Source organism: Musca autumnalis, unplaced genomic scaffold (assembly GCF_047663935.1).
Source record: "Musca autumnalis isolate F117 unplaced genomic scaffold, ASM4766393v1 scaffold_4, whole genome shotgun sequence".
Lineage (NCBI taxonomy): Eukaryota > Metazoa > Arthropoda > Insecta > Diptera > Muscidae > Musca > Musca autumnalis.
In genome coordinates this window covers 46,912,668-46,937,298 of record NW_027411977.1, presented here as the reverse complement: position 1 = coordinate 46,937,298, position 24,631 = coordinate 46,912,668, and the positions used below count along the sequence as shown (strand labels likewise).

At 35.3% G+C, this 24,631-nt stretch overlaps 1 protein-coding gene across 1 annotated transcript in view; it reads right to left on the bottom strand.

Moving 5' to 3' along the window:
• Positions 1–588: 588 nt before the first annotated feature.
• Positions 589–24,631, bottom strand: part of LOC141403887 (uncharacterized) — a 160,769-nt gene continuing 136,726 nt past the window's right edge. Inside the window, exon 2 of the mRNA XM_073986952.1 lies at positions 589–7,676. Coding sequence (XP_073843053.1) covers positions 7,325–7,676 — 352 coding nt within the window. The 3' untranslated portion in view covers positions 589–7,324. The remainder of the gene's footprint in view (positions 7,677–24,631) is intronic.

Here is a 24,631-nt window from a genome sequence, read left to right as displayed (position 1 = left end):
TTAAAAACAAAGACAAAAGAATATTGCCAAAAGTAAATTTTGGATGTTTTTTGTTCGTTTTTATTTTCATGTCGAAATAATGAAACAACCTGGAAAATACGAAAGATGATTCGTTCGCATAGAATTTCACAGAAACAAACTGGTACTTCTCATCCAACCAAAGGACTAGGTCTAACTATTTTGATTGATTTGTTGTAAAAAAATTTGGAAAGCCAAAAAGGACTGGGAATGATGGATGGAAAGAGGGATGGTTTGAATGTTGTATGTTGTTGACAATGGTATTGGTATGCAGACAGATTAACATTTAAAGTTAAGGAAATATAGCCAGTTTTGTATTTCAATTAATTTTAAGAAAATTTCTTCAGTCTGCTTTCCAAAGTGGAATTCAGCCATTTCGAGATATTTCACAAAATATTAGAAAGCTTATATTCGACCTTTGGGAAACTGACAATAACATATTTTAGGGGCAAATTTTATATTTTACTGTTAAAAAATGTTGGTTTTTTTATTTGTTGTTGTTTTTCTTCTTCTTAGCAGTGTTTCTTTTTTTTATACTTAAATAAATAAATTTATAGTAATAATATTATATTTTTGTTTTGTTTTTAGATTTCATAATGTTGTTTTGTTTTTCTGTTTTAGTTTTTAAACTATGCCTTAGAGTAATTAAAAAATATATAGTCTTTCGTATTCATATCTTAAATAAAAAACAAGAGTATAAAATATTTTACAAATTATCTTTATTCGATTTACACATTTCACAGTGCAATATGAGATTAATGAAGGCTTTTCAGTTATGGAGACTATTGTGATTATCCTACAGAGAAAAAAAAAACCAGCGATAAAAAAATTGTCATATTAACGAAATTCGATCAAATTATTTGATCACAAAGTAAAAATACAACTGATAAAAAATTTCACATATTGACTAAAATATTGATAGATTTTTTATATATTTTTTTCATCAAGAAAATATTTTTTTCAAGCACAATGTGGAATATTTTGATAAATATTTTTGTCAATATGTGAAATATTTTATCAGTTGTATTTTTACTCTGTGATCAGATAATTTTATCGAATTTTGTCAATATGACAATTTTTTTTATCGACGGAAAATCAATAAATGTTTGATTGAATCTTTGAATTTGTTTATCAAATGGCTAAAAATTTTTTCTGTGTAGCTTATATTTCTGTCGTTTGTGGGGTAGCTATCATAAACCTTGAGCCACTGACAGAACTAATCAACACATTTTTCGCGAATTCAAAGATTCAATCAAAAATTTATTGATTTTCCGGCGATAAAAAAAATTTTTCATATTGACGAAATTCGATAAAATTATTTGATCACATATTGACTATAAAATATTTATGGATTTTTTATACATTTTTTTTTTCATCAAGAAAATATTTTTTTTCGAGCACAATGTGGAATATTTTGATAAATATTTTTTGTCAATATGTGAAATATTTCATCAGTTGTATTTTTACTTTGTGGTCAAATAATTTTATCGAATTTTTTCAATATGACATGGCTAAAATTTTTTTCTGTGTAAGAAGTCAAAATTTTGTTTTGACAATCGAAATATTTATGGAAACTTTTGCAAATAATTGTCAATCAATTAATTTGCAAAAGTTTCCACAAATATTTTGATTGTCAAAAAGCGAATTGTTGAGAAAGTTAAATATTATAAAAAATATTATCATAATTACAAAGTTTGATTAAAAACAAACTGTTGCAAATATTGCAAAATTGATAAAAAATATTGCTAAAGTTTGATAAAAACAAATTGTTGGAAAAAAATATTATCATAATGACAAAGTTTGATTAAAAACAAACTGTTGCAAAATTGATATAAATATTGATAAAGTTTGATAAAAACAAATTGTTGCAAATAATTAAAAAGAATGAAATGAAAATAATTGTGGAAACTTTGCAAAGAATTGATAACAAAAATTATAATATTAATGAAAAGATTTGATAAAACAAAGTTGTTGAAAAAAATTTCGAGAAAGAATTTGATTCTAAAAGAGTGAATCAATTTACTGTATTAGCCAGGAGAGTGCAACTTAAAGGAGAGAGTGAGAAACTCACGCGGAGTTGATATTCATGATAGGGCTGGCTGTATAAATTACAGTCGAACTTTTCTATGATGAACGCTGCCTCTGTAACAAACAAATACATCGACGTAACAATTTTTTTCTAATTCTTTCAAATATATTTGACGTATTATTTTTGACACTGAAGTGATAAATTCAAATAGTAGTTACCTCCCAACAACAGGTCCATATCATTTAGTTACTCGTCATTCTCCATAAGCTACGTTATAGAAAAGAGCGATTGTAATTGATGCACGTAATTAAATTTGTCAGTCAAGTTGATCAAAAAGATTGTCATATTGACTAGGTTTACAAGAGTGTTGGCCCTGACTGTACTATGGACAGATTAGTAATTCTAGAAGAAAATAGAATATTCAGTTTTTATTCAGTTTTAGAAGTTTCTAACCAGAAAAGAAATCCAGTGATAAAAAAAATTATCATATTGACGAAATTCGATAAAATTATTTGATCACAAAGTAAAAATACAACTGATAAAATATTTCATATATTAATAAAAATATTTATCGATTTTTTATATTGAACTGATAAAATGGAATATTTTGATTAATATTTTTGTCAATATGTGAAACATTTTATCAGTTTTATTTTTACTTTATGATCAAATAATTTTATCGAATTTTGTCAATATGACATTTTTTTTTATCGCCGGAAAATCGATAAATTTTTGATTGAATTTTTGAATTTTTTTATCAAATGGATAACATTTTATTCTGTGCAGCTTATATTTCTGTCGTTTGTGGGGTAGGTAGAATAAACCTTGAGCCACTGACAGAACTAATAAACACATTTTTAGCAAAAAAAAAAAAAAAATTCTTATACACAGAAAAAAAAATTCGGCGATAAAAAAAAATTATCATATTGACGAAATTCGATAAAATTGAATCTTTGAATTTTTTATCAAATGGCTAAAATTTTTTTCTGTGTAGCTTATATTTCTGTCGTTTGTGGGGTAGGTAGAATAAACCTTGAGCCACTGACAGAACCAATCAACACATTTTTAGCCAAAAAAAATTCTTATACACAGAAAAAAAATTCGGCGATAAAAAAATATCATATTGACGAAATTCGATCACAAAGTAAAAATACAACTTATAAAATATTTTACATATTGACTAAAATATATATCGATTTATTATATTGAACTGATAAAATATTTCACATATTGACAATGTGGAATATTTTGATAAATATTTTTGTCAATATGTGAAATATTTTATCAGTTGTATTTTTACTTTGTGATCAAATAATTTTATCGAATTTTGTCAATTTGACAATTTATTTATCGCCGGAAAATCGATAAATTTTTGATTGAATCTTTGATTTTTTTATCAAATGTCTAAAATTTTTTCTGTCTATATTCTTACATTTTTGGGACTTTCGAGTCATTATCGAGAGAAGTACGGATAATAAAATCATAGAGTTGTCACAAAAGATGGGTATAAAGAAGTGACACTAAATATTGGGACATTTCGGGACCCATACCACAGGATGTATTGGCTTCCCCAATTAAAAAAAATGTAATTTTGCAGTTGTGATCACAACGACTACCTGTTATTATAGCACGATCCGAAAAGTGTCTTTAAAGTGGATTAAAGAACAAAAGTATTTAACTTGCGTAGGGAACTTGATCTAATTTTGCATGTCATCTCTTTCGATACTTTTGGTTTCAACCAGCCATTTTAGTTGGTCACCGTAGGGGTTTTCAACGATTTTGAGTGACTATGTCAGGAAACATGGACGTGCCCACGAAAAACATCCAATATAGCCCATCTTTGAACTTGATTTATGTTTGAGACAAAAATTAGGATGTGCAGTGGTTGGACCAATGTCAGTCACTACTTTCGATAGTTACCGTGCCAACAGGCACTTTGGTTTTGCGTCATAAGCATGACCTTAACCACAAAAAAAAAAAAAAAAAAAAAAAAACATTGTATCGCTGTAAACAGGACCACAATGACTAACTTCGGTAAGAATTTCAACAAACTGCAACTATGCGAAAATTTTGAACTTTTGTAAGGGGAGGTACACTAAGGTCTGTCCGACATAGAATTCTTTGGAAGAAAATTTCGGGGTAAATCGGATACCCATTTCAAAAGTTATCGTGCTCATCAGTCATTTTAGTTCATGCCGTTATGGATTTTTTGGGACTTTTGGGCCAATACACAGAAAAAAATGTTAGCCATTTGATAAAAAAAATTCAAAGATTCAATTAAAAATTTATCGATTTTCCGGCCTTAAAAAAATTTTCATATTGACAAAATTCGATAAAATTATTTGATCACAAAGTAAAAATGCAAAATATTCCACATTGTGCTTGATAAAACAAAATATTTTCTTGATGAAAAAAATTGTTGAATAATTTTTTTTCAATCGATAAAAAATGTTCATATTTACAATTATTTTGTTGTTTTTTTTTTATTAAATACAACCCCAAAAGCCAAATAGGTCGAGAATGGTTCGATATTGATTTTAAATTAGATTAAAACTATTAATAAGTTATTACGGAAAGCGTATATGCCATTTTAACAAATAAAATTAAATAATGCATTACTGAACTTCAATGTATTTGGTGCGGAAACTTTTTTTGCGATAGAGAAAAAATTACAACGTATTTCATAGTAGTTTTTCGTGCTCTACGCAGCTATACGGTGGTATTTTTTATATTTGCAAAAATTGCATAAAGTTATAACCCTGATGTTTATTGGTAGCTATTCTAACAACCACTGAATTCTGATACAAAATTTGGAATATTTTGATACATATTATTGTCAATATGTGAAATATTTTATCAGTTCAATATAAAAAATCGATAAATATTTTAGTCAATATGTGAAATATTTTATCAGTTGTATTTTTACTTTGTGATCAAATAATTTTATCGAATTTCGTCAATATGATAATTTTTATATCGCCGGTTTTTTTTCTGTGTACCTCAAGAATAAGAATAAGGACTTGTCTCCGAAAAAATAACCTTGTAATACTGGCCGCGAGGACTACCTGATGCAGAAAATTTCTAAACTATGCGAGACATGTTCATAAAAAAAACTTTTGCGAAAACTTTTGAAATTTTTTATCAAACTCTTTTTGAATTTTATTTTTTAATAATTTCGTGTTATCAAATTTTATCAATTTGAACATTTCGTTTTTATTTTGACAAATATATTTAATCAACTTAATATTGACAAATTTATGATTGTCAAAAAGACACAAAATACAATCAAATCTAATTTTAAAACTTATGGCATGTTTCTCTAAGACGATTTGCATTCAAATTCAAATTAACACCAAAATGTTTGTTTAATTGAAAATAAAAACAAGTCAAATATTTTTCAAAAAATAGAAGTTTTGTTGTAGTTCGAAGAATTTTATTAGAATCGTCTTAGTGAAACAGGCCATTCATCTATAACTTGTATCATATTGTTTATATGTTGCTTAAATTTGAAGTTTTACTTCCCTTACCGATTCCTATGATTGAACGAAATTACAGTAGAACCTGTCTCTGTAACGAATTTATTTACAAAATCCAATAGTAATTCCTACAAAAACCCAGTCTATCAATAATACAATTGCTTGTCGTTTTCAAACAGCAACGTTTGATACTAAAAACTCGTTGTCATATTGACAAAAATCTTTCATCAACTTTATATTCAATAATCAACATATCAAATGTTTATCACATTTTTTAAGTTGGTTGGAATTTATTTACAAAACTCCAATACAAATTCTTACAAAAACCCAGTCTCTCAATAATATAAATATTCGTTGTTCTCAAACAGCAACATTTCATACGAAAAAATCGTTGATATATTGACAAAAATACTTCATCGACTTTATATTCAATAATCAACATATGAAATTTTGATCATATATTTTTTAAGGTGTTTGGAATTCAGTTACGAAACTCCAATACAAATTCCTTCGAGAAACAGTCCCTCATTATTATACATATTTTTCCTTTTCTTGCAAAGTTCAACTATTATTGTTAATCAAATTGATAAATAAATTGTCATATTATATAAGTTTGAAAACCTTCCTCTTATTTAACTTAGCCCATATGAAAAAATGTTGTTATCCTAATGACAAAAAAATATTTAATCACTTTTAGATTCAAACATTTGTTCTTATGATTAAATGTTCTTATGCTCAATATGATTAAAATTTTAGTGCTCAGCAATCGCCTTTATACAAAAATTTTCAACTTTATTTTCAACACTTTTTTGTTATATAACTAAGTTTGGTATCAAAATATCGTTGTCATATTGACAAAAACATTTCATCAACTTTATATACAACAATTTGTTATCAAACCTACTCAATATTACAACATTGTTTTTACAACTTCAACAATTACGTTTATCAAATTTTTATAGATTTGCAAAAATTTGAAATTAAGGCTGGAAAACATTAGCAGCAATTTGACAAAAATATTTAATTAACTTTATATTTAAGAATTTGTTGTTATCAAACATACTCAATATTACAAAGTTTTAATCAATATTTTACAAATTCAACAATTACGTTTATCAAATTTTGTTAAAGATACGGCCGAGATATGCTAGGAGCAATGCCCTTTTGCGCCCGCAAAAGAACAAAGTATAAAAAGGTGTTACCCTTTGTTCCTTTATCAGAAAATACTTAAGCACGAATTCCAGGCTGCTTATGGGTCTCGACCTTTAATCTTCTCACAAGTTCCTAAGTTTTGAAACACACCTTCATTAAATCCCTTTTTGCTAATTTTGCCATTTAAAAAACTCATTGGAGATTTTCTTCATGATTGTTTTCATGGAAACCTCAAAGAATAAAACATTTACACTCTTTCGTTTCTTTTTCTTGATATTTCTTGCACTGTTTTGTTTTCGTTTGTTTTATTTAAATAAGGTGGGTAATTTATAAATAAACTCTTATTTGAAAAAAGAAACAATTTTCCATTAACCCTGTCTCTTTGTCGTTTTGCTTTTATCACACAAAAATAATAATAAAAAAAAAAAATAATTTAAATAACCACCATTCAAAAAAAAAATTCGTTACTTTTTTCACACTTTCTCTTTCACACTCTCTTTCTCTAAAAACTAAATTTTTAATTGTACAAAGAAATGTAAAAAAAATGTTAAGAGATTTCTTTCTTGCATGTATTGGTGAGTGAGTGTTTTTGTTTGTATGTGAGAGGGGGTTTTTTTCACTTATTTCTCTCTATTCATTTAAAAAACTTTTATGTAAATAGCGGTAAATGATAGAAATCAAACCCTCGATAACCTTTAGCCGCCAGCCATATATAGACAACGTGATAGGCACCGGGTATAAAACATATTAGACCCGCCACAAAGAATACAACACCCTGTGATGTATTCGCTGGATCGGCCACGGCAAATGTGCCCATTACAAAGAGACCAGTGCCAACTATGAGCAGGGTAACAGCTGCTAAAACAGTGCGCCAATTTTCTCGTACCTTTGGATGCCGCCAACAATATGTGCTTACTTCATCTGTGGAAATGTTACCGTATTCCTGTATCAGGGAATCACTGTCACGTGATGTGGTATCTTCGGTATATTTGTTGTAACCCCTGGAATGGAAGAAAAAAATAAGGAAAATTGAATTAGTTGATGTCGTGAATTAAAAATCAAATATGACGATAGGAAACCTGATTTATAGGCACAATAAATAAATTGAGGATAAATATTTATTATAAAATTTGTTAAGATAAAATCTTAGAAATATTTTACGTTTATCGTAAATGAGTTCCATATACATATGTAAATATTTCCTTTTACTATACGTTTACGTTTTCACTAACTTAACTTATTATTATATAAAGATTCCATCTCACATTTGAATTTTAAATTAACAGCTAAAATGCATCCCTTTAAATATATTCAATACTAAAATGTTAGGCAACTTTGTACTACTAAATTTATCACGCCCTACCAGATGAGACCCCGCTTCTCAAAAGTAGAAGCTAAGCAGAACGAAATTCAATAAATTTAATTCATTCCTGTAGAACAACTTGAACACGACAATTTTTAGCAACTATGCACTACTAAATGTATCACGCCCTACTAGATGAGACCCTGCTTCTCAAAAGTAGAAGCTAAGCAGAACGAAATTCAATAAATACTCTCATTCCTGTAGAGCAACTTGAACACTACATATCAACTTCAATGCTTCCTAAAGTAATAGTGCATCCTCAGTAATACAGAGAGTGAATCAAAAAAACAATCTTCGCAAGCGTTGTGTTTTTTTGGCGCCCAACGTGGGGTCTTATAAGACAACGATTCACTTCTGTAGCGCACTACATATCAACTTAAAGGCTTCCTCGAGTCCATGTAACAGATAATAAATAGTGCATCAACAGTACCTACACAGATGACCATATAAGACGACGGTTCATTCCCGTAGAGCAACTTGAACACTACATATCAACTTCAATGCTTCCTAAAGTAATAGTGCATCCTCAGTAATACAGATAGTGAATCAAAAAGCAATCCTCCCAAGCGTTGTGTTTTATTGGCGCCCAACGTGGGGTCATATAAGACAACGATTCATTCCTGTAGCCCACTACATATCAACTTAAGAGCTTCCTCAAGTCCATGTAACAGATAATAAATAGTGCCTACACAGATGGTCATATAAGACGACGGTTCATCCCGTAGAGCAACTTGAACACTACATACCAACTTCAATGCTTCCTAAAGTACATGATACCGGTAATAGTGCATCATCCGCAATACAGAGAGAGAATAACAAATACAATATTCAAAAGTATTTGTTATATCCTCAGCATTTGTGCTAACGAGGGTATATACACTTTCATACGGGCAAAATGTGTCTAATCGAAATAATGGGTTTAGACCCCAAGTATATTTGGTCGAAATCCGTTTCAGACAATATGGAGTTGATTTAACCATGTCCGTCCGTCTGTCTGGCTGGCTGGAGTGCACGATAACACTCGAACGGATCAATCCATTCGGTCCAAAATTTGGCTTTTGTAATAATTTGTCCAAACTTGGTTTGAGTCCATACTTCCTGAGGAAATAGCCTGAAAGTTACAAAAAAAAAAAACCCTATGACACCGTGTGTAGTGGTTGGAGGGCCAAAATTTGGCCTTCGTAATATTTTGTCCAAACTTAGTTTGAGTTCAAGATAAGCCATATCGGTCCACTCCATCAAGTACCTCCCCCACAAAAGTTAAAAAAAATTTCGGAAAAATTGTGCACACGATAACTCTTGATGGAAATGAACAATTTGGTCCATACTTTACCTAATATATCTACCAGATATAAATCAGGTGACGTAGGGGATGGAAGATACCAAGGAACGGTCCTGACCGGTTTTAACATGGCAAAGCCCAGGATTTATCTTGGTCCCTCTTTCATCTCAAGTGGACACTGACCTCCTTGTTGTGTCACCTGGTGAACTGCCTTTAACACCCGTTAAAGATAGTGAGCTAACATGTGCCGCGTGTTCGCCCATAAGAACGTTAAAAACTTGGGTTTGGGCGCCGGGTTAGTAACGCTCCTCTAGAAAAAACAGCCTACTAAGAAAAAAACAAAAGAAAAACAAATCCCTCTAAAGTTGACGACCCCCGCAAACGTTTTATGAGCCATGATCTGCGAATCTGCACCTGGAATGTTCTGCACCTGGTGCAGTTTACGCATTGGCAGATGTACTTGACATAAATCATGAGTTTGGTTGCAGATTTGCAGTTGGTCGGAGGTTAAAACATCTGGTCTCCAGCTTCACACCCGTGAATGAAAGACTTGCTACAATTCGAATAAAAGCAAAATTCTTCAACATCAGCTTTATTTGCGCTCATGCTCCCACTGAAGACAAGGACGAACAGACCAAAGAAATTTTTTACGAGCGCTTAGAAGAAACATATGACCGTTGTCCTGCCCATGACATTAAAATTATTCTAGGCGATTTTAATGCCAAAATTGGAAAGGAAAATATCTTTGGCCCAACAGTTGGAAAATTCAGTCTCCACAATGAAACATCTGACAATGGCATGAGACTGATAGACTTGGCAGCGGCAAGCACATGGTAGTTAGCAGTACCAGATTTAAGCATATCGATATTCCTAAGGGCACCTGGCTGTCGCCAGATCAAAGAACAAGAAATCAAATTGATCACGTTGTGATAGATGGAAGACATGCATCAAGCGTGTTGGATGTGCGCTCGTTCCGAGGAGCAAACATATACTCGGACCACTACCTGGTTGCAGCAAAGGTACGCACCCGGTTAAACGTAGCAAACAAAGTACGAACAGACACAACACGAAAGTTAGACATCGGTAAGCTGCAATCACAACAAATAGCCACAGTTTATTCCATTCAACTAGCCCAATTGCTAAATCAAAGCACTCCTCGTCCCGAGAATATATCAGCGCAATGGCAAAGCATTGCCCACTCCATGCAAACAGCCGCAAAATCCATACTTGGATACCAGAGACCTCCACCAAGGAATCCATGGTATGATGAGGAGTGTCGTGCTGCCACCGCAGAGAAAAATGCGGCATATAGGGCTACTTTAGAATCCGTACCAACGCGTAGCGCACGAGAGAGATACAGGGAAAAAAGGAGAGAGGAGAAACGTCTTTTCCGCAGGAAAAAGAGAGAGCGATGGAAAAGCGGGAGTGTGAACAAATCGAGATGTACAGGAACCAGAATGAAGTCCGAAAATTATACCAAAGAGTCAAACATCAAACTGATGGCTTTGGTACAGGCACCTCCTCCTGTAGAGACCAGCAAGGTAATTTGTTAACTGATACAGATAGTGTGGTCAGGATATGGAAAGAGCATTTTTCAAACCTGTTGGTATCCAGCGAAGACGACGAACATACCACAGATCCAATCCCAAAAGATGGTATTGAATGTATACCGCCCAGCCAAGATGAGGTAAAGACAGCAATAAACCGGCTGAAGAATAAACAGGCAGTAGGATCCGATGGCTTACCAGCCGAGCTGTTCAAAACCGGAAGCGACACGATGATAAGGTGTATTCTTCAGCTAGTTAGCACCATCTGGCAGGAAGAACGAGTACCCGACGATTGGAACCTGAGTATGCTGTGCCCCGTCCATAAGAAAGGAGATAAGACAGTATGCTCTAACTATTGGGCCATAAGTCTACTCCCGATTGCCTACAAGATCGTGTCAGGGATATTGTGCGAACGACTAAAGCCCATGGTCAACGTGATAATTGAGCCATACCAATGCGGCTTTAGATATTTACCCTGCGGCAAATCCTGGAGAAGATCCAAGAGATGCAGATCGACACCTACCACCTTTTTGTCGATTATAAAGCAGCCTTCGACAGCCCACTACGTTCAAAGGTATTCCAGGCCATGTCTGAATTTGGTATCCCCGCAAAGCTCATTCGGCTTTTTAAAATGACTTCAACTGACACGATATCCTCAGTTAAAATAGGAAAGAACCTCTTCGAAGAATTTTATACCAAAAGAGGTTTTATGCAAGGAGACAGCCTTTCGTGTGATCTCTTCAACATCCTGCTGGAAAACGTTATTCGAGAGGCAAACGTCAAAAGAAGTGGCAAAATCTTCACCAATAGCCACATGTTACTTGCTTATGCCTAATGATACAGACATCATGGGATGATCAGTAAAATAAGTAACCGATACCTTTATGAAGGTCGAAGGAGAATCTGCTAAAGTGGGTCTGGCGGTAAACGGCGGGAAGACTAAGTTGATGGTGTCGACGCGCAATGCGTCCATAGAGATCGGGACAACTGTTGACGTTAGTTCCTATAATTTTGAGGCAGTAAAAGACTTCGTCTACCTCGGTACCGCCGTAAACACAACAAACGACGTCATTTGTGAAATAAAAAGAAGAATTGTATGGGCTTACAGATGCTACTTTGGCTTAAGTAAGCAGTTTAAAAACAAAGCCACATCTCGTCAAACAAAAATAACGCTTTACAAAACACTGATACTACCCGAGCTGACCCAGCAAAATAAATTGGAAGTAGTGCAATGTAGACTAGTTCTTTCACGGCATGTTTTTATGCAGTTCAAACGGAGTCGTGAAAAAGGCACTCCATTCCTCACATTTTAACCGCATTTGGATGCAATCCAAAGAATCACATCCATTTGTCACATTTTAACAACATCCGAAGGCAGTTCAACGGAGTCGTGAAAAAGGCACTCCAATTCCTCACAATTTAACAGCATCCGGATGCAGTGTAAACGGAGTCGTGAAAAAGGCACTCCGTTCACTACATTTTATTAGCAGTTGTTAGAGATCCCTACATGTACATAAATCAGTTTGTACATCTCTACAGCAGCGGAATACATTTGTTAATACAAACTAAATAATATTTAATTTGTGAAAAATGCTCCGGTAACTCACGAGAAGAAAATTTCCCAATGGAGTGCTGTTGGAGTACATGTCGAAATCTTAACTGGTGATGGGAAGACAATATCAAACCCATTTAGCGGTTGAAGCAAAAGCACTTAAGCTTGAATTAAATGAAAAGCGGGTGAAACACACATGTTTGCAATTAAATTCAATAGAGAATTTTCATAATTTGTGTTAATTTAATAAAGTTATTAATATTTTTGTTTTACACAAATAATAAATGCATTTTATTTTGTTATTCAAAACACGTGCTCCGGACTGCCTCCTATTCTACTCCAAAGGGTCAGTTAAAATGCAGTGCCAAAGGTTCAGTTAAAATGCAATGCCAAAGGGTCAGTTAAAATGCGATGCAATGGAGTGCCTCTTTCCGGGGTCACTCCCTTGTAAAAATCATGAGTGAAAATGCATAATTTGATGCACTTCCAAATCACTTGTACATATCATTTAACTGCCTCTTTGGAGGCAAACTTTTCGCTGGGGATGTATGGTTCCGAAGCCTGGCAAGCAGATAAGGCAGTGCTTGTCGTGTTTGAGAGAAAAATTCTTCGTAAGATCTACGGACCAATCTGCGTTGACGGTGAATATCGACGTCGCATGAACCACGAGCTGTATCTGCTGTACAACGACATCAATACAGTTAAACGTATTGAGATGCAACGATTGCGTTGGCAAGGTCATATCATAAGAATGAGCGATGATGAACCCGCTAAAAAGGCGTATAAATATGAGCCGCTTGGCGGTGCACGCAGAATTGGCAGGCCAAAGAATAGATGACGCAAACAAGTGGATGAAGAGATGACAACAAGTCGCGGTATTCCAGAAAGAGAAGCAATAGACAGAGAGAATTAGAGATCTTTTCTTAGTTCGGCCTATAGAACAAATGTTCTGTAATGGGCCAGCTAAGTTGTAACAAATCAGGTTCAAATATGGACTATATGTGTCCACTCCTTCGGGTACCTCCCACACAATTTTCGGATAAGTTCACTTTACGTCCTGCTCTTGAATCACCTTGATTCTTGTTGGAGAAACTTGCTGGCTCAATTACGATGGTAAAAGTTTTTCAGGGACAAGTCCATACTTCTTCAGAAAGCAGCCCAAAAGGTGTAAAAAAAACCCTATGACTGGAGAGCACGATAACTCTCGAACTGATCATCCGATTTGGTGCAAAATTTGGCCTTCACCATATTTTGTCCAAACTTAGTTTCAGTTCGAAGATTTGGAATACCGACACTTTCCCCCAATATTTAAAAAAATATCACTAAAATGGTATCCATTATATCTCTTAAACGGGGCAACATATTTGGTCAAAATTTTGGATCTCCTAATAGTTTGTCCAATTTTTTCAAGCCAAGGGAAGTAGCACCAGTACTGAGAAGGCGTCCACCTCCTCGGGAAAAGCTGCTACCAAGGCCCGTGATCAAGGACATAGGAAACCCTATGCCAAAACGGCCACAGTGGCAACCGATGAAGATCTCATGGCGAAAGTCACTGGTTACTCTTCGTAGAGCCATTGTGTCCGCTGAGGTAGATCAGGGTGACCGTCAGTTTGGCGGTGCCTTCCTTCAGAAGGGAGTTAAGGTCATCAAATGTCTCCTCAAGACACTCGAACGACTGATCGATCTGGAGATTAGGAGCTTTGCAGACACTGCCTCGCTGAGCAACTCGCAGCATGCTTACATCAAAGGTCAACACGGTGTGCCCTAACCAAATTTAAACGGAAGGTGCTTACACCTGGGAAGTTTTTGCAGATTCTGAAACTACAAAGCTCATAGATGAGAAATATCAAGAAACAAAAAAAAAAAAAATCGCCGGAGGGATTTTCAAATAAATCACGATTTAAGTTCACATTAGGGGTTCTTTAGGTTTTCACGATTTTGCTTGGAAACCGCGAGTCCTGTGTAAATGGGCCTAAAGAAAATGTTGTAGCTATGAAAATTCTCCACAAGCTTGACATTTATGATATTTTCGTAGGTTTTGCCGTTTTTGAGTTATAGAAGTTCACATTGAGACAATGCATTGACTGTATCGCCTCCTTATAAAACAATGTCATTACTGCAATTTCCCAAATTAAATTTATATCTTGAAAATGGTACAACCTAGGAAAAAATAAATCATCCAATCCTGTAGAGAATTTTCACAGCTTTAACATTTTCTTTAGTCCCATTTTGATATGACTTGCGGTTTCCAAGCAAAATCTTGAAGACTTAAGATAAAAACCTAATAATTTGAATTGAAACTCTATATCTCAAAAATGGTAAAACTTACGAAAAAACCTAAAAGTCAGTCTTGTAGAGTATTTTTACAGCTACAACATTTTCTTTAGACTCATTTCGATACGACTTGCGGTTTGCAAGCAAAATCGTGAAAACTTAAAAAACCCTAAAATTGTGAATTTAAAAATCCCTCCGGGGATTTTTTCTGTTTTTCTTTTATTATTCTTATCTATGAACATTGCTGTTTCAGAATTCGCGAAATCTTCCCATGTGTAAGCGGTTTTCATCAAAAGTTAGTTAAGGCGCACTGAGCATGATATTGTTTTATAAGGGGGCGATACAGTCAGTGCATTGTCTCAATTTGAACTTCTATATCTCAAAAACGGTAAAACCTACGAAAATATCATGAAGGTCAATCTTATGGAGAATTTTCAAAGCTAAAACATTTTCTTTAGGCCCATTTACATATGACTCGCGGTTTCCAAGCAAAATCGTGAAGACCTAAAGAACCCCTAAAAATGTGAACTAAAATCGCGATTTATTTGAAAATTTCTCCGGCGATTTTTTTTTGTTTCTTGATATTTCTCATCTATGAGCATTGTAGTTTCAGAATCTGCAAAAACTTCCCAGGTGTAAGCACCTTCCATTTAAAATTAGTTAAGGCGCACCGTGTAAATCTGTGGATACTGCTCTTCATGAGGTCGTGGTGTTTATTGAGAGAAACATGGAGAATTCAAACTTTACCTTGGCAGGTTTCCTGGATATAGAAGGAGCTTTCAACAACGTAAGACTTGAGTCCATTCATCTCTCGCTTAGAGCGGTCAACACCCCGGAAACCCTGATATGCTGGATAAATAGGATGTTGGAGAGCAGGATCATTTATTCCAGTATTGGGGAGTTGACGATAAGGAAAACAGTAACTAGAGGTACCCCCAGGGAGGTGTACTCTCACCGCTGCTGTGGCTACCGCAAGCAGCTCTAAATGCGATGTTGAACCTCTTGCCCATGAGACTCAGCATCAAAGGTCAAGCAGCACGTAGTTCCTTAAGGCTACAGGAGCTTTGTCTCGAATACTCATACAGGTTGAACAGCGATTGTAGTGTTTTCCAAGCCGAGATCTTCGCGATCAAAATGGCTGCAGATTTTGATAAAAAGTCTGGATGCAGAAATCTTTGAACCGGTTACTATCTTCATTGATAGTCAGCCGGCTCTTAAAGCCATCAAATCCTCCAGCATCAAGTCTGAGGCCGTTCTTGAGTGTAGAACTGCTTTGGTGAACCTCACAAACGCTGTCCGACTCTGCTGGGTACCGGGACACTGTGACATTATGGGAAACGAGAAGGCAGATGAACTGGCAAGACATGGATCCCAATCAACAAGTCTAGCAATCACTGATTCAATCAAACCACCCATATGTCACCTTTTTCGGCGAGTGGAGACGTTCTTTGAAGAACGAGCCAAGGAATTATGGCATAATGAATCAAGGTGCAACGTGTCAAGGGCCATTTGGCCGACTCAATCAACAAACAGGACAACTTCAATCTTAAATTTGAGCAAATCAGAAATCAGGGTATTGACGGGGGTCATTACCGCTCATTGTAACATCCGAGCTTTTATCGGCAAATGGCAGGATGATGGCGTGGATTATTGCAGGCTCTGTGAAGATGAGGAGGAAACGGAGACTATTGAGCATATTTTATGTCGCTGCCCGATGTTTACTCGAAAGCGATATAGATTAACAGGAGTATGCTTTCCTCCAAGCTTAACCTTCTACTCAAACGTGGAACCAATAATCATCAATAATATCATCAAAAATTTGAATTGGCTGGGACGGCGCAACCCATAAGCGTAACTACTTCTCTGCCAGTTTTCTAACTATCACCAAATAAAACCATCCCCCCTTTCTTTATTACATTTTCACCTTTAATAATCCATTTATAATTACTTTCCCAAGTACACCCTCTTTTTTCTTTATTTTCTTTTGTTTCTGTTCTTTTGTCTTTTCAGGCACTTGTGAACTTCTTTTTCTGATTTATGGATGATCACAATGGACCGAAAGGTCTCCGAGTGGCGTAGTCAACATATTGGCTACACATACCCAAACCTAGCCTATCCTTGTCCAATTTTAGTTTAATTTCTTAAATGGCACATATCGGTCCTCTTCTTATGGTACCCCGAAGGATCAGTTCGAAGATCCTTTGGAAATGTATACCGACGCTGTTCGTTTTCGTCCTGTTTACAGCAATATTATGTTGTCCGTGGACAAGTCCATGCTTCCTGGCATACTGGTCCAAAAGTTATACGATGACCCACTGAAATTACTACTGAAAAGAACTAAACATATAGGCTGAGGTTATCAGCCCAATTATGAATGTCAACTCCCCGTGAGTTTCCTACCTTTCTCCTTTGAGTTGCAACGGCAGAAAGACAAAACTCACGGGGAGTTTTCATTCATAATCACCCTGTATATCTCTTTCGGCAGAGCCGACTGATACTTTTTTACTTGCTTTAACTTATTATTTACCACCGAAAAGAAATACTTTTACAATCCCTTAATAATAATAATCGTGACTCATCTATCGTATGAACCAAAGAATTTGTATTCCACGCTCCTGTCATTCACAATTACTACAAATTCTTAACTTTCCCTTCAGCAGCACCAAAAATAGTTAACGAAAATTTAACCAAAACAAAAAGTAAATAGTCAACAATTGAAAGTTGAAAATATGTAAAAATTTCAATTTTCACTGCAGTCAGTGTCTGAAGGCGTTTTTGGGCTGTGTGTAAAACAGAAACCAAAAAGACGACAAAATGCATTGCAGCTATGCTGCCGTGCTGCCATGCATTGTAAAAACACATTCAAGGTTGTTACTAAAAATATAAATCTTTTTCGATTCAGTTTCTACATTTTAATTGTAATTAATTTAGTATACGTTTGTCTGCTGCTATCGCGTAGTCTGTGGTAAGTCATTAAGACAACTTTTATATAAAAATAAAAATGACGGCGGTGACGACGTCGACGCGACAACACTGCAAGTACCATTTGCAGTAAGTAATAATCCGTTTGTAGATTATTTAAATAAAACGCATTTTATTTTTTTTATCCGTACAATAAATTCCATTGTAACCAATATAGTCATTGCCACAACAATCATTGCTTGTCAATTTCTTGTCTCTTGATTTTGTATTCATTTTACGTACCTTTCGAATAGCAGCGCTAATAAGTGAATGAATGAGCAAGGGGAGATTCTCTCATCTCAAATTGAATCTAAATACTAGAGTTGTGTCGTTCATGAACGAACCGGTTCAAATGAACGATTCCGTGCAAAGAACGAACGGATCCGTATACAGCTCATTCTTTTATATCGTTCATTTAGATCCCCGATGGACGAGTCATTGCTGCTTACAAAATTAGCAGCATTGGTTTTGCAGTCAAACTCTAAACAAACGCTGCGTTAGCGCAAGCAGCACAAATTTCCACACAAAACAAACAATGATCAGAGAGCTACTCTCGCTCAGTAACAGCACATCTCGGTCATATCTTTCTTTTGCATCATTCGTTCATCTGGTTCTTTCATATCAAATCCAGAAACAAAACCACCCCCATTAGCACACAATGTGTCATTCGTGAACGAACATTTTCAAAAGAACGATTCGGTGAAAAGAACGACGGAGTCATATGCAGCAGAGAACGAATGACTTCAAAAGAAAATAACACAGTCAAATGTATTGTTGAACGATAAAGAGCCAACGAACGAACTAAACGACCCGGATCTTTCTGGTGAACGGAATGAAAAAGATCGATCCGCTCAATGAACGAGATTGCCCAACACTACTAAATACATTAAGGTAAAAGTCGATTGAGGCAATCATTACTATACTCCTCGAAGAAAGATATTTTATCATTGGGTCTGTATCTCTTAAAACATTTAACGTCTATAGCCTAGGAGTAACCACTTGAGCGTCTTCTAACTACAGAAAACAATTAAGTCTGGTTATAGGATGTCTTCAGTCTATGGAAGACCATTAAGGAGCCTTCTACATATAAAATTCATTTAGAAGATATTCGGTCTATTAAATTTCTTAAGACGGTATTCTACCTATAGAAGACCTATAGAAATTCGTTTTGTCTCTAAAAAGACGTCTGGAAATCCTTCCATTTATATAACAATTTTATAAGATCCTCTACCCATACATTACATTACAGAACATTTGTTCCATAGACCGAACTAAGAAAAGATCTCCATTTCTCTCTATTTGTTGCTTCGCACTCTGGAATACCTTTTCGTCTCATCATCCACTTGTTTGCGCCATCTATTCCTTGGCCTGTCAATTCTGCGTGCACCGCCAAGCGGTCCGTATTTATACGCCTTTTTAGCGGGTTCATCATCGCTCATTCTTTTGATATGGCCTAGCCAACGCAATCGCTGCATCTCGATACGTTTAACTATATTGATGTCGTTGTATAGCAGATACAGACGTCGATATTCACCGTCAACGAAGAAATTTTCTCTCAAACACACCAAGCACTGCCATGTCTGCTTGCGCAAGTACCCAGGCTTCGGAGCCATACATCAGCACGGGTAGTATCAGTGTTTTGTAGAGCGTTATTTTTGTTTGACGAGATGTGGCTTTGTTTTTAAACTGCTTACTTAAAAAAAAGTAGCATCTGTTGGCCAATACAATTCTTCTTTTTATTTCACAACTGATGTCGTTTGTTGTGTTTACGGAGGTGCCGAGGTAGACGAAGTCTTTTACTACCTCAATATTATAGGAACCAACTTCCACAGTCGGTCCGAGCTCAATGGATGCTCAGGTTCCAATCGGGTACGCGTTCTTCCTGCCAGATGGAGCAAACTAGCTGATGCATACACCTTATCAGCGTGTCGTCTCCGGTTTTGAATAGCTCGGCTGGTAAGCCATCGGCTCCTGCTGCCTTATTATTCTTCAGCCGGTTTATTGCTGTCTTTACCCCATCTTGGCCGGGTGGTATACATTCAATAACATTTTCTGGGATTGGATCTGTGGTATCTACGTCGACTACGCTACTATTGGATACCAACAGTTTGGAAAAATGCTCTTTCCATATCCTTAGCACACTATCTGTATCAGTTACCAGATTACCTTGCTGGTCTCTACAGGAGGATGTGCCAGTTCCAAAGCCATCAGTTTGATGTTTCACTCTTTGGTAGAATTTTGGTACTTTATTCTGTCTCCTGTACATCTCGATTTGTTCACACTCCCGCTTTTCCATATCTCTCTTTTTTCTGCGGAAAAGACGTTTCTCCTCTCTCCTTTTCTCCCGAAACCTCTCTCGTGCGCTACACGTTGCTACGAATTGTAAAGTAGCCCAATATGCCGCATTTTTCTCTTCGGTAGCAGCACGACACTCCTGGTCATGCCATGAATTCCTTGGTGGAGGTCTCTGGTATCCAAGAGTGGGCAATGTTTTGCCATTGTCGTGATATGTTAACGGGGCGAGGAGTGTTTTGATTAGGCAGTTGGGCCAGTTGAGTGGAATATGCTGTGGCTATCTGTTGTGATTGCAGCTTACCGATGTCTATCTTTCGTGTTGTGTCTGTTCGCACTTTGTTTGCTACGTTTAATCTGGTACGTACCTTTGCTGCAACAAGATAGTGGTCCGTGTCTATGTTTGCACCTCGGAACGACCGTACATCCAATACGCTTGAAGTATGTCTTTCATCTACCACAAAGTACGTGATCAATTTGATTTCTTGTTCTTTGATCTGGCGACAGCCAGGTGCCCTTATGAATATCGAGATGCTTAAATCTGGTACAGCTAACTACCATGTTTCTTGCAACTGCAGTGTCTATCAGCCTCATACCTTTGCCAGATGTTTCACTGTGGAGACTGAATTTCCCGACTGTAGGGCCAAAGATATTCTTCTTTCCAATTTTGCCATTAAAATCGACTAGTATAATTTTAATGCCATGGGCAGGGCAACTTTCATAAGTTTCTTCTAAGCGCTCGTAAAATATATCTTTGGTGTGTTCGTCCTTGTCTTCAGTGGGAACATGAGCGCAAATAAAGCTGATGTTGAAGAATTTTGCTTTTAATCGAATTGCAGCGAGTCTTTCATTCAATGGGATGAAGCTGGAGACCAGATGTTTTGGACTCCGACCAACTACAAATCCGCAACCAAACTCATGCTTTGTGTCATGGCAGCTATAATACAGTGCGTCACCTTTAGGTGTTGTTGTGACGCCTTTCCCGTTCCATCGTATTTCCTGTATGGCAGTAATGTCGGCCTTGTACTTTTCAACTACATCTGTCAATGCGTAAACTGCACCTTCTCTATAAAGAGTGCGAACATTCCAGGTGCAGATTCGTAGATCATGGTCCTTAAAACGTTTGCGGGGTTCGTCGACTTTAGATGGGTTTGTTTTTCTTTTCTTTCGTTTTTTCATAGTAGCTGTTTTTTTAGGGGAGGGTTACTAACCCGACGCCCAAACCTAAGTTTTTAACGTTCTTATGGGTGAACGCGCGGCACATGTTAGCTCACTACCTTTAACGGTTGTTAAAGGCAGTTCCCCAGGTGACACCACGGGGAGGTGAGTGTCCACGAGAGATGAAAGAGGGACCAAGATAAATCCTGGACTTTGCCATGTTAAAGCCGGTCAGGACCGTTCCTTGGTATCTTCCATCCCCTACGTCACCCCTTTGTAAACCATTAATGAAAGTATTTCATTGCATTAATGTAAAAGTTTCATTTTATCAATGAAGAAGTTTCATTGCATTAATGTAAAAGTTTAATTTGATCAACGAAGAAGTTTCATTGCATTAATAAACAAGCTCGTTAATTTTACTTTAATGAAACTCAATGAAACTTTTTTCATTTATTCAATGAAGCTATATTTTAGCTCAAAATCAATGGCAAATTTCTTTGACATGTATAACGTAGGATTTCATTCATATTACGTAGCTTTTTCTTTCACTGTGTTATTGCCTAGACCATAGACTTATGTAATATCCTATCTATTGATAGTAATATTGCATTCACTGTATTCACCTTACGTCAAAATCAGGAGAAGATTCAGGACAACCATATTGGTGTGTAGCTGGCATATTTTTGTCGGTGGTAAGACATTTTAAATGGTATTATAAAATCAAAGCTTATGCGGCTTTGCAAGACAATATTAAAATTTACGTTGTCCTTAGTTAAATTAGTAAATAACATCTCTGAAGTGTTCAGTAGCAAACGATATTTCAGAAAAGGAGAAAGCCTTTCGTGGCGTCGTTTTTTGGGAAGGTTACACCAGATGTGGGAGAACTTAACAAGGCAGAAAGAATACCGTTTTCTAAAATAACAAAAAAATGTTGTCTTCATGGGCAGCCCATGCCAAACGACGTATATTGGCCTGTATTAGAGGTCATTATCTAGTTATAGGATGACACTGTTTCACTTGTTATGTATAATTTGTTCAAACTTAAGCCAATTAAAGCGAGTCCTAATTGCGTCAATCATTATGGTGAATATACAAAAATATCAAATACAAATATAATTAAATCATTTTGTGTATTTAACATGTACGGCACACACATGCATATATTCATCAATGTACATACATATATTGCATGTATTGCTGAATTTCGCAATATTCTTTTTTTGATCAAATTAATTGTAAATATTTATTGTCGCTAAATTGGCTTGGCAGTGTAAATTATTTTGTAGCTATTTGTTAAATGTGCTGCTGCTCCCCGCGACACAAAAACATGTATTTCCTGGGCTAAGAACATTTTTCAGTCGTTTTTATTTCTTGTTGCGTGTGAGAAACTCGTTAGTGATTCAACTTTTAAGCGTTTTAATGTAGGCTTTTCAGATATTAAAGTGTTTTTATGTGTTTTGTTTTTATGATTGCTAAATTTTGTGTTAATTCCATTTTATTTCAAGTTGAAAATTTGATAATTTCCCTATCGTTGACATGAAATGAAAATTTGTTGCGTAGGCTGAGTCTGCTTGTTAAACACGAAATGTAGGTTGTAGGTAAATCATTGATTTAAAGTGTAGTGTGTGGTAATTTTTGTTCTTTGACTAAATGTTACTTTAAAATGAAGCAAGGAGTTTATAAGTTAACACTTTTTAAACAAATATGAAGCATACTTTTTATCAATCTTTGATACATTTTCTCTTTGTTCGATGAATACAATTTGGATCGAAAAGCAATTTGGTATTTCCCCTGATTCCTCTTTCTTTTCAGTCCGTAATTTTTTTATTTTATATTTTAAATAGTTTTCCCATAGACCGACCATTGCATGCACCACACGCTGCTACATTCTCTGTGATGCTTATTACGAAAACAAATTTTATAGCTCATAAACATTTTTGATTTTGTTTATATGGCAAATAATAATCTACAAATCGATACAAATAAATCATAATTTGGTTTTTACGATACAAGCAATTTTTCATGATTCCACAACCCACGCTTGTCAAAGACACAACGTAGTACATTTTGTTTAATCGATTATTTGCATTAGAAGGAAATACAATTTTATTTGCTTTTTCTTTGGAGGTCATCCATTACTTTCAGGCATATTATCTGTTATTTGCAGGTTGAAAGGAAGTGGTTGGTATTGCTATAGAAAATCGAAAAGTTTATATTAATTCTATAATAGTAAGACTTATTAGAACTTTCAAAATCATTCTTTTCATATTGGAATATTTTTTCTTTTATACGTTTTGTACGTATTTAACCGAATTTAACGATCTAATTGACATGGAATTCTTCTGGAATAGATCCTTGAATTCATAATTTTCGTTTCTGAAACCATTACATAAAAATTTCCTCCTTTGTTGCGATTTTGAATTATGTAGCTGCAACCTGCATTGTTTCTGTTAGGGGTAATGTTTCTATAAATTGTTTCATAAACATTTTTTGATCTCAGAACTGTAGACTCACATTAAACTAAGGTAGTCTGATATCAGACTACCTGACATTAGACTAAGGTAATTTGACATCATACTAGGTTAGGAAGACCTCAAACTAAAGTACTCTGGTATGTTAGTATGATTTCAAACTAAGGTAGTGAGACATCACTAAAGATTGTTTGACATCAGATTAACTCCTCTGACATCAAACTGAGTTAGTTTGACATCACATTAGATTAGGATACCTCAAACTAAGGTAGTCTGACATCGGACTGAGATAATCTGATATCAGACTAAGATGTAATGAGTCCTGGGTAGGTTAGTATGACTTCAAACTAAAGTAGTCTGACATCAAGTAAGGTAGTTTGACATCAGATTAACGCCTCTGTCATCAAACTAAGTTAGTTTAACATCAGACTAGGTTATAAAGACTCATTAGTTTGACATCAGACTAGGTTATAAAGACCTCAAACTAAAGTAATCCGGTATGTTAGTATGATTTCAAACTAAGGTAGTGAGACATCAAGAAAGGTTGTTTGACATCAGATTAACTCCTCTGACATCAAACTGAGTTAGTTTGACATTACACTAGATTAGGAAGACCTCAAACTAAGGTAGTCTGACATCGGACTGAGATAATCTGATGTCAGACTAAGATATAATGAGTCCTGGTAGGTTAGTATGACTTCAAACTAAAGTAGTCTGACATCAAGAAAGGTAGTTTGACATCAGACTAGGTTATAAAGACCTCAAACTAAAGTACTCTGACATCAGACTAAGGATATTAGACTATGGTAGAACGTGTCCCAACTAAGGTAGTCTGACATCAGGTTAGTATGATACGAGACTAAGGTTGTCTGACCTCATACTAAGGTAGTCTGACTTCAAACTAAGGTAGTCTGGTATAAAACTAAGGAGTCTGACATCAAGAAACGTAGTTTGACATCAGACTGAGGTTAGTCCGATATCAGACAAAGGTAGACTGAGTCCTAGCTAATGTAGTATGACAACAATTAGTTTAATCTGACATCAGACTATGTTAGT